Source organism: Kryptolebias marmoratus, linkage group LG14, assembly GCF_001649575.2.
Source record: "Kryptolebias marmoratus isolate JLee-2015 linkage group LG14, ASM164957v2, whole genome shotgun sequence".
NCBI lineage: Eukaryota > Metazoa > Chordata > Actinopteri > Cyprinodontiformes > Rivulidae > Kryptolebias > Kryptolebias marmoratus.
Genome location: NC_051443.1, coordinates 21,225,303 through 21,235,218, shown reverse-complemented (window position 1 = coordinate 21,235,218; position 9,916 = coordinate 21,225,303). Strand labels below are relative to the sequence as shown.

Here is a 9,916-nt window from a genome sequence, read left to right as displayed (position 1 = left end):
GTTCGAGCTGCTGGTGGAGTTCAGAGTTAAGAAGTAAAGAGTTATTGATTCCATTTTAACACCTCTAGATTTGATACGTAAACACTTTGTTTTAACACTGGATTTTAACTACTAATAATATACATCCCAGAGTTACATAAACATAATGTGACTCTATAAGTGTAAAATTAACTCTGCTTTTGCACAAAGTCTGCTAACACCAAAACATTTATCACTTTTGAATTTACAGTGTAGTGACTGAGTGCGACTTCAATCAAGATCAAGACAGGCATTAAGAGTATTAGATTAATAAGAATCCTCACCAGTATGAAAGCTCTAACAAATTTGTATGTGCTGGTGTGTGACTGAGTCCCCTTTTTTTCCAGACTTGGGCCCAGTCAGTCCCAGTGCAGACATTAAGCCTCTTACTGGTTAGATCACACAGATCCACCAGCCTGCTCTGAGCTTTACACAGCTTAAAACACACACGCACACACACATCTACTGGGATGCCAGTTAATATTTGTATCCCAGCAGGGTATTGCACAGATGACCTTCATTCATTTTCGCCCACAGCTAAATGGTTTCAGTATCCACAGTTACTCTGGAAGTCTTCATCTGCACCTTAGCTGGTTTTAATGGTTATTCTTGTAAACAGGACAAGATACTTTAATTTCAGGTGAGTCATCAAATATTATTTCATGCAACTCCTTTGCTACAAATATCCTCTAACTGAGCCATGAATACACTCCAACCAAAACGTTATTAGGAAAATAAAGACCTACCATTCGGTGAATGAATGCATATTCAAACCTTCAAAATAACATTGTGCAAAATCTCATTTGATATTGTGAGATGCCACACTCACTACAGTAATATATATGAATGACCCTCAGCTACTACAACACTGAAGTTTAGCTCATTAGCTGTAAAATTGTTAGTTGTTTTTGTATTTGCTAATGTCTATTAGCTGTGGTAGCCATTTAGGGTCAAGTTGAATCCAAAGGTTAATCTGTTTTAAATGCACATGGAATGATGACTTTCTGAAAGTTTCATTAATATTCATCCTATAATTCATAAGATATTTTGCTAACAGACAAACAGGCTTGACTCCAATAGTGAATGCTACAGATTTAAAAACAGATCTTATGCAATCAGTTAGTGCTCAAAGAATATGCAGAGAAAGTTTTTCAGCAGCAACAGCACCAAGTTTCATCACAGCATCTGTAAAATTGACTGAATTCTAGCGGTTTTTGTGTTTTCTAATTTTAGTTAAATTTTGAATTGGGTTGCTCCAAAATGTAATCAGTTGTAGCAGTTCAGCCAATGATTATTTCCTGAAAGTGTCATTAAAACCTGCCCAGTGGTTCATGACATGCTTTGCTAAAAGACAGACAGATTTTATTGCAACCATTTTCAAAATGGCCCTAATTTATGACAAAACAGATCACACAAGTCTATATTTAGGGTCTGTTAGGAACACTCAACAGTGAAATATGCTTCTTCCTTAATACAATGAGTAGCATAGGGTGGCAGGGCACTCGAATGTCACACAAACACATGCACTCACGAATACACATAAAGCTCCATGCGCAGACTGACACTAGCTAATATTGCATGTCAGGACCACCTATGGTGATAATGTGCACTGAAAGAAAAAAAAATAAAATACAACGCACTAAATAGTGCATATTTTAAATGTTAGTCATGGACTGAAGTCTTGGTAATAGCCTTGCACATACCTGACTCTAAATTCCAAAGTTGTTCTATAAAACTAAAGATAATATCCTGATTATTCAAGAACTCAATGTAGGCAGTTTAATGTGAATGAATACATTTGAGAAAATGGTTCCAATATTAAATATATAAATGAACTTATATCTTGAGATGAGTTCCAGTGGTGACAAACAGCCCAAATATGCAACTTTCTGCACTGCCTCTTGTTCGCTTCCTGGTCTTCTCCACTTTGCAACACAGAACTGTCCCTATAGGCATCCCTGCAGCTCCTCATTAGTGTGTGTGTTTAGTTTTTTTTTTCCACTATTGAATGTGTGTCTGTGTGACACATCCATCAGCAGGCCCCCTGTGGCTGTTCTGAGTGCTCTCCCAGCTCTAATTCTATAAAGCCGTCTGCAACTTATTATTACCGCCCATTACCGTTGACCATCGTGACACTGTAATAGAACTGTTCCTTTTGCTCCTTACCCAGACAACACCTCCCCACCTTCCCCATTTCTGCCTTCGTCTCATCTGTCCTTTCATTTCCTGTCTCATTTTCCCACCTTTTAATTTCAGCAATGTCCATCATTTCCCCATTTGCGTCCTCCCTGTTTTGATTTTAATTATAAAATTGTAAGTCAAACCTAGAAATTCTAGACTTCTGTTTCCAATTCTGTTTTCCTTGAAATTGGTTTCATCTAACTTGTCCATGGTTCTTTGTCTCTTTTTTAGTCCATATATTTCTTCCTTCCCCTCACTAATTCATCTTAGACTTTCTGTCAGTCTTCCCTGTTCTCTACTTTTCTTTTATACGCCCTCATCTTCTGTCTTTAATGCTACTGCAGTAGGATAAGTTGGTAAACCATAAACAACAATGATACATCTTGAAAAAAAAATCCAGATGCAAAAACTCTAAACAGTTAAATTAGCAGCCCCTTTTTTTCTTTTTTGACTATTTAGGGACACGCACTCCCATCTGCCATTTAACACATGTTCCTTATTCACTACAGAGTTTTTACAGTGTGCTCAGCATGTTTGACGCTAGCTTGCTCTTAATTCTGGTCAATTGAGTACACTAAATCAGTGGATTTGTGGGATGAAAGACAGTTTCATAACGAGCTGTTCAGCCAAGCAAATCACTGATTACATCAATTTAGTGAGGTCTCGCCTCTTGTTCTTGTCTTGCACAACTTAAGGATTGTAGGCAATGAAGGACTGAATGATTCGCTGATCACTTCACAATAACATCAGACAGGCAGCTCAGCAGTTGTTTTAAGTTCACTCACTGTGTGCATTCAAGAGTTGTAGAACAGCTTTGTCCGTAAGCTGTTGACTTAAAACACACACATTACATCACTGTTTAAACTTATCACTTGAAAAGCTCTGAATTGTGCCCTCCAGGATTCAGAGTTGTGAAACAGAGTTTTGTCAAGCTGTAATGGTTAAATTAAATGTTGGCTGAACCAACTGCAAAGATTGTATTTTAAGATCAAGTTAAGGCAACAATTAGGGGCATTTAGTGATTGTCCACTGCATATTGCTGTAAAACAACCAGCAGATAAAACTACGGCTTATTTTCCCCCACTTACTATGACTGTTTATCACCCACCACTGAAGGCAAAACAACATTTTTGAAAGTCTTAGAAAGTAATCACGACATGTAAATTAAAGTTTGTATCGAAATCATGCATGGGGTCAATTTTAGTTTATTAAAATTGGTATAAAACTAGCAAGTTAGTCTGGTATTTCTGAAACACAGTGCACATGGTCTGTCAGTTGGCAGTCACTGTTTTGTTTTCTTTTGATGAAAGTTTCAATACAAAAGTTGAAGTGAAGTAAGGCCACATTGCACATTTCATCAGTCCTCTTGTCACCACAAGATTCTTTGAGTTAGCTTTGTTGCAGGGCCCTTACAGTCCCATCAACCATTGCCTATTGATGTTTGGATATACAGTAGAAAAAGCAAGTAGTAATAGGATGAAACTGACAGCAAAGATAATCCATATTTTGAGATCTATCACTTTAATGCCTCCCTCTTTACAGACGCCTTTTAGTTCATTCTTGTCCCTTTGTGATGCTTCAAGCTGTGAATAAAAGGAACCACCTGATGTCAGACAATCGTCAGCCAGTCCAATCTACAAGTGAGTTTGGCTCCTTTGAAATAGAACCTAGACAGCTAAGTGTTGGAAGTGAAATAGACAAGAAAATACAATACCAAATGTTTTTTATTGTTTTGTTTGGTTTTCTCAATACTGTGTTTAATTCTACGTCTGTAGATCTAATCTTTTGTTTCTCTGCATCAAAACATACAAATTTGTATTTTTGAAGTCACAAGTTTCTCACAGATTTCACAGTTTTGCTCGCCATCTTTTTCCTCTTCTCTCTACTTTTACCTTATTGCACATCTGTCTACATGTCACATCTCATACATGTGTGAACTGTCTACAGTATGATAATAAATACAACAAATACACAATTATGGCTGTCCATTTGAGGAGAACTCAGATAAAGATTTGTATTTCCTTCCCTTTTTTTTCCTTTTTGTTATACTGGCATTACATCACAACTCGAGAGGGTAATCCAAGACCAAAACAAAAATGCCAGACTCTCTAAACTTTCTTAAAAAAAAGACTTTTTGTGCTTTCTCAACAACTTATTCAGCCAAGAATTGAAAAAGTGTGAGTGTGGGTGTTTCTGTGCCACAGATGGGATGCTTCTCTATAAAAAGTGAAGATAAATTACAACAGCTAATCACTATAATTGATGTATTTTTACATTCAAAACAGGAAAGTTTGAGGTTGTCACACATTTAAACTTTGTTGAAATAAATATTAAAAATAAATAAAATTAATCTTAATGTTTAGCAGAGTGCAAACAGCTTATGAAGATTTCATTAGGAGAATTTTAATTTGTCTCATCATATCTTATTTCCTGGATGGATTAAGATCCCTGAAATATCAGAAACACACACAAACACACAAGTAAATCACTTCTTCATTAATATGATTGCACATATGCCTGCTTTTATCAGTACTATCTTCCCCATCTATGAACTGAACAACCACAGACTGAGCCATGATTTGAATACCCAGAGCTGAGAAAACACCATGATCAGCACAATTGCTCCATCGAGCTTAGCTGCAATTTTGCAGACAGGGGTTGTGATTATGAGAGACTATTCTTATGAATCAAATGGATGCACATATTAGGTATTCTTTAAACCAAAAACAGCATCAAAGAGCTATGAAGGTGGAGATTTTTTTATGTATTTTTGAGACAAATGTAAAAATGTTTAATCTATTGTCAAGATAGGTCTGGAACTTTCATTTTTTACATTTATAGCATGAATATATAGTTTTCCAACTCCAGTTTTTAGTAAGTCATTCTCTAATTAGCCTTCACTTTGGGAATACTCTGAGATGGATATTCAACTCCTGGCTTGAGAATAATTTATTCCACGGTGACTTTCAATATCTTATTCATGAATTCAATTTACCCTGAAAATGAGCTGGGAGTTTCTAGAAATGAAATGACCTTTAACCTCAATAAAACAAATGAAACATTTGATCTTTACCATGAAATGGGGAGTGGTGAATGTTTAAGACCAATAAGGTGAGTCTAAACTATCCAAGTAACTTCACTAATGAAGGAAAACCAAGTAAACTTTAAGAAATATAAGTATGATCAATATAAACAAATACAATTTTAGTCTTTAGGTATCCCTTCAACAGCTGTAAATGTAAGGGCTTAACTTTGTAAACAGAGACGTTCAAAGTTATTTAGCAAGAATTATACTCACCCCATTCTTAGGGTAAGCCACCCATCCTAGGTCTCCCATCACAGAGCGAGAATCCAGCAGGTTCACTAATAAAATATCAAAAATACAAAAAAAATAAAACAAAAACAAAAACCATCAATATACACAAACATCCAAACAACAACTTGTAAAAACAGGAGAAAAAAAATACTCATTTGATTTTTAGTATGGTGGTCTACTTGCAACAAATTTTGATATATAAATCTTTTTCTTTTACTTCACCCCCCCCCCCCCTTCATTTTCTCATGAACTAATGAAATGCTGAAAGCTGTGTGATCTAAATGTAAGTTTTCAGGATGGAGTCAACCTTATTTACAGAGCCAGATTTTTCAAAGCCTAAAGGCAGTATCACTCAGCTGCAACTGCTGAAGACCAGCTGACAACTCAAAGTTGTGGGAAGAAAATAGGTTCAGTGAGATACTACCTAATATTTGTGCCTCTTAAATCTTTTTCCAAAACCAATAATAATAATAATAATAATAATAATAATAATAATAATAATAATAATAATATGTATTTGTCAAAACTTCTCATTAACTCATTTTAAATAAAGTTACACTGTATTTTCCGTTCTTTATGTGTTTCTCTGGTACTGTATAGTAGCATGAAAACTGTTTGGGGCCCATAATTGTTGCATGATTCTTCGTATTCACATGCAAAGAAAGTTCAGAATAAACCCACAATCAGAAATGTGTTAGAACAACAAAACAGCTGACATCATCCGCCTTTGAGCTGAATAATATGCACCTTGTTCACAAAAGCTCCTATTTTTTTATTCTTCAATTTACACATTTCAGTGTCGACAACACAACAAGTACCAGAGACTTATCCATTAACAAACCTCCCCGTTCAGCCTCTTGAAAGCTGTCAACTGCAATTACTTGACCCTTGGAAGCAGTATAGTCACTTATCTTCCCTGTCCAAACAGTCTGAATGATTCTTCTTCAGTACAGCAAAAAAGCAAAAAGTCACAAAAGGTCTTACCCACTTAAAATTAATAATAAAAAAAAATCTCACTGTAGTAACTATGCCTTCCAGCTGTTCTTTGCTGGTTAGTTTACCTCAAGCAGATTCTGTTCTCAACATAGTGACTGTGGGAGAAAAAGGCAGGTGAAAAGTCTTAAATAAGTTTGACAATGGGCAAAGCTTTATTTCCAGATGACTGGCTCAGAACAAACTCTCAGCAGCAGTTTAACAAGCTCCTCATAAATCACACAAACACATGATGTATTGCTTTTCTGGCGGCTCCAAGACCTGTCCTCATTCGCAGCAGCATGCGGTGTCATAAACACAACTCTTGTTCCATCAAACTGGACTTCAGTTTACTTTATCTTTTCTTAATGACACGGTTTGTACTTCACGTGTGCGGAGTGCAGTCAAGCAGTAAAGGAGAAAGCCAAAGTAAATGATCTGTTAACTGCTATTGAGGATGACATTGAAACTGGGCAGCGAAAGAACACAGAGGATGGTAAAGGCGCAAAACATGTCAGAGGATCAGCATCTTTGGGGATTCAGGACTTTAACGCTTACACTTTTCAATCCTAAAATACATCCACTGTGAGTGTAACACTTCTTTATAACTGCCAATTTACAGGTTCAGACATTGGAATTATTTCATGACCTAAAATTAAAGGTCTTGCATTCCTTGAAGGAATACATATTGCCCCCTGCCTTTCATGCCAGAGTTTTAAACTAAAATCCTCTTATGCTAAAAAGGGTTGCAAACAGAGTTTGGCGCAGTCTCATGCGATATTGTGAGCTCTCCTAAGATGTCATAGTGCTTGATGTATCTGTTGAGAATGATTCTCAGCTACTACCACACTAAATTGTAGCAGTATATGTAAAATTGACTAAGTTATAGCCATTTTTGTGTTGGTTAATACCGATTAGTTGTGGTGGCTAACTTTAATTGAGGTGACTCCAAAAGTTAATCAGTTGTAGATTTTCATTCAATAATTACTTTTTTGAGAGTTTTATCAAAACAAGTCCGCTGGTGCATGAGATATTTTTCAAAAGCTACAGACAAACACAAAAATACAGGCATAACAAGTGTCCACTTCTTACATCTCTTCTTGTGTGACTTTAAAAAAAGGGCTTTCCTAATCTTCTTGTTTACAGATGCAAAGAAATGTGGCTTCCCAAAGAGCAGAATAAACACGGAACATCCACTAGCGTCTTCCAAATCCCATTCATTATCAAGAAAATATGGTCATGTTTACAACCACCTTAAGTGGTTAATTTGTTCCTGTTTTATGTTTGTCGGTAAGTAGGGTAAAAAAAAAAAGTAAATAAAAAACTAAACGTAAACACAAAGACAGACACACTGCAGTGAAAAGGTGTGTGCAGAGCATAACACAAGGAGACAAAGCAGCACAGTAACAAAGATACACTTCCTCAGCAAACCCCTACCTTCCACCCACACACACATAATTCCTCTTACTTTCTCCACTGCTCTGCAGAGAATAATAAAAGATGTCCTTAGGAGGAGATTAGACAACTAATTAGGCCATAAAGAAGAGATAAGTGATACTGAACTAGATCATAAGGGGTATGTTACCTCTTTCACTCTCTTTCTCTCCAAGGATCAAACCACCCAACAAGTCAGAGCTCAGCAATGACAAGAATCTACATTATTAAAAGTCGTCAGCAGTGAATGAATAGAGAGACTTTAAAATGAGTGACATTACTTCAAGGAAACACACTCCAAATGTGCTGAAGACCAAGTAGATTTTCAGCTTTGAAACACTTCTAAACCCTCGTTTGGATTACAGCCGATTATGAGTTCTGTCAGGCAAAAAGCTGCGTGTATCAACTGCACACTTTTAGCACTCTTATGGCAATTAGCTCCAACTTTCCCGAATTGATCTTTAACACAGTGTACCTCTAGAAATAGTGTGTAAAAGAACATGATTTCTTAAAGCTTTTTAATTTTTATTTTATTTATTTATTTTAAAAAAACTCTCTGTTGTTTTTGCTATTTAAATCATGTCAGCTTTGATTGGTCTTGGCCTAATGACTGGCTTCCTCTTTTTCATTGACATAAGCATAAGTTTTAGGCTTTCCATTTAAAGAATGCATATTGCCCATTCATTTCCATGAGAACTAGACTAAGATCACCTTATGCTGAGAAATGACAGAGTTGTAGCTGTTTTGGTCAAACCTTAAAAAAATGATAGTATGTCAAATCTCATGTGATACCGCAAAATGTCATGTTCAGAGTACGTGCTGTGAATGACTGTCACTACCACATCAACATTTAAATCAATGTTAGGAATTTTTACTGAGTTATATCCATTTATGTGTGTTGATTAGCTGTGGCAGCTATCTTGAACTAAATTTACTCTAAACATTAATCGGTTGTACATGTACGGGCAATGGTTACTTTCTAAGAGTTTCATTAAAACCTATCAGTGGTTTATGAGATATTTTGCTAACAGACAGACACAGTTGTGTCCAAATAGTTATTGCTAAAAACAAAGATCTTGAACTATTTGCATATTTGTTAAGAAATGTGTGAGTTATGACCACTTTTATATTTTTTTTAAAGTCAGTTGGCTGTGGCAGCCATCTGGAACCGTAATGATGCCAAAAGTTTATCAGTTGTAGATCTAATGATTACTTTCTGCAAGTTTCATTAGAATTTGTTCGGCAGTTCATGAACTATTTTGTGAACAGACACTCATACAGGCAAAAACATGACTGTCCACCTTTGCCTCTTGGCAGTGGGCAATAACTAACAGAAAGTTAAATGACAAATATTAAAAATTCCTTCAGGAGAGTGCTCATACACCCCATAATAATACCAATATATGGCAAATCTAAAGCTAATGGCTCCACATTCCTCTTCCTCTGACATTGATCGATTTAAATAAGCATGGATTAGCTTTAGGAGACACAAATCAGCACGACAAGGTGTGTACAGATTTCCTCATAATTATTCATCAGGGGATGCATCACAGCAGAAAAAAACTGCTCCCGACGCAAGAAGCCCGTTAATTCAATAATGGGAGCATCAGGATTACTTTCTGCTTGTTTGATTTTTGTTTAGCTTGCACAAATAAAAGCTGAACTTGGGATTTTAAAACACCTCAAAATGTAGTGAAACAAGGAGCTCTGCTTTAGTTAGGACCAAAATAAGATGGCAAATCTACAAATTTTGCCCCTTTTCAATGAGATTTACTGTTGACTGATTGTAGCTTGTCTTTTTTTAGTTACTATAAATTAGTCAAATTAAAAAATTGGTTTATTTAATTACAGGTGCTGGTCATAAAATTAGAATATCATGAAAAAGTAGATTGATTTCAGTAATTCCATTTAAAAAGTGAAACTTGTATATTATATTCATACATTACATACAAACTCATATATTTCAAATGTTTATTTCGTTTAATTTTGATGATT

General features: G+C 35.8%; 1 protein-coding gene across 1 annotated transcript in view; it reads right to left on the bottom strand.

Annotated features, from left to right (window-relative positions):
* LOC108232685 (ephrin type-A receptor 5) overlaps positions 1-9,916 on the bottom strand; it is a 60,261-nt gene that overhangs the window by 47,303 nt on the left and 3,042 nt on the right. The window contains exon 2 of the mRNA XM_017410631.3: positions 5,498-5,562. Within this exon, the coding sequence (XP_017266120.1) occupies positions 5,498-5,562 (65 nt within the window). The remainder of the gene's footprint in view (positions 1-5,497; positions 5,563-9,916) is intronic.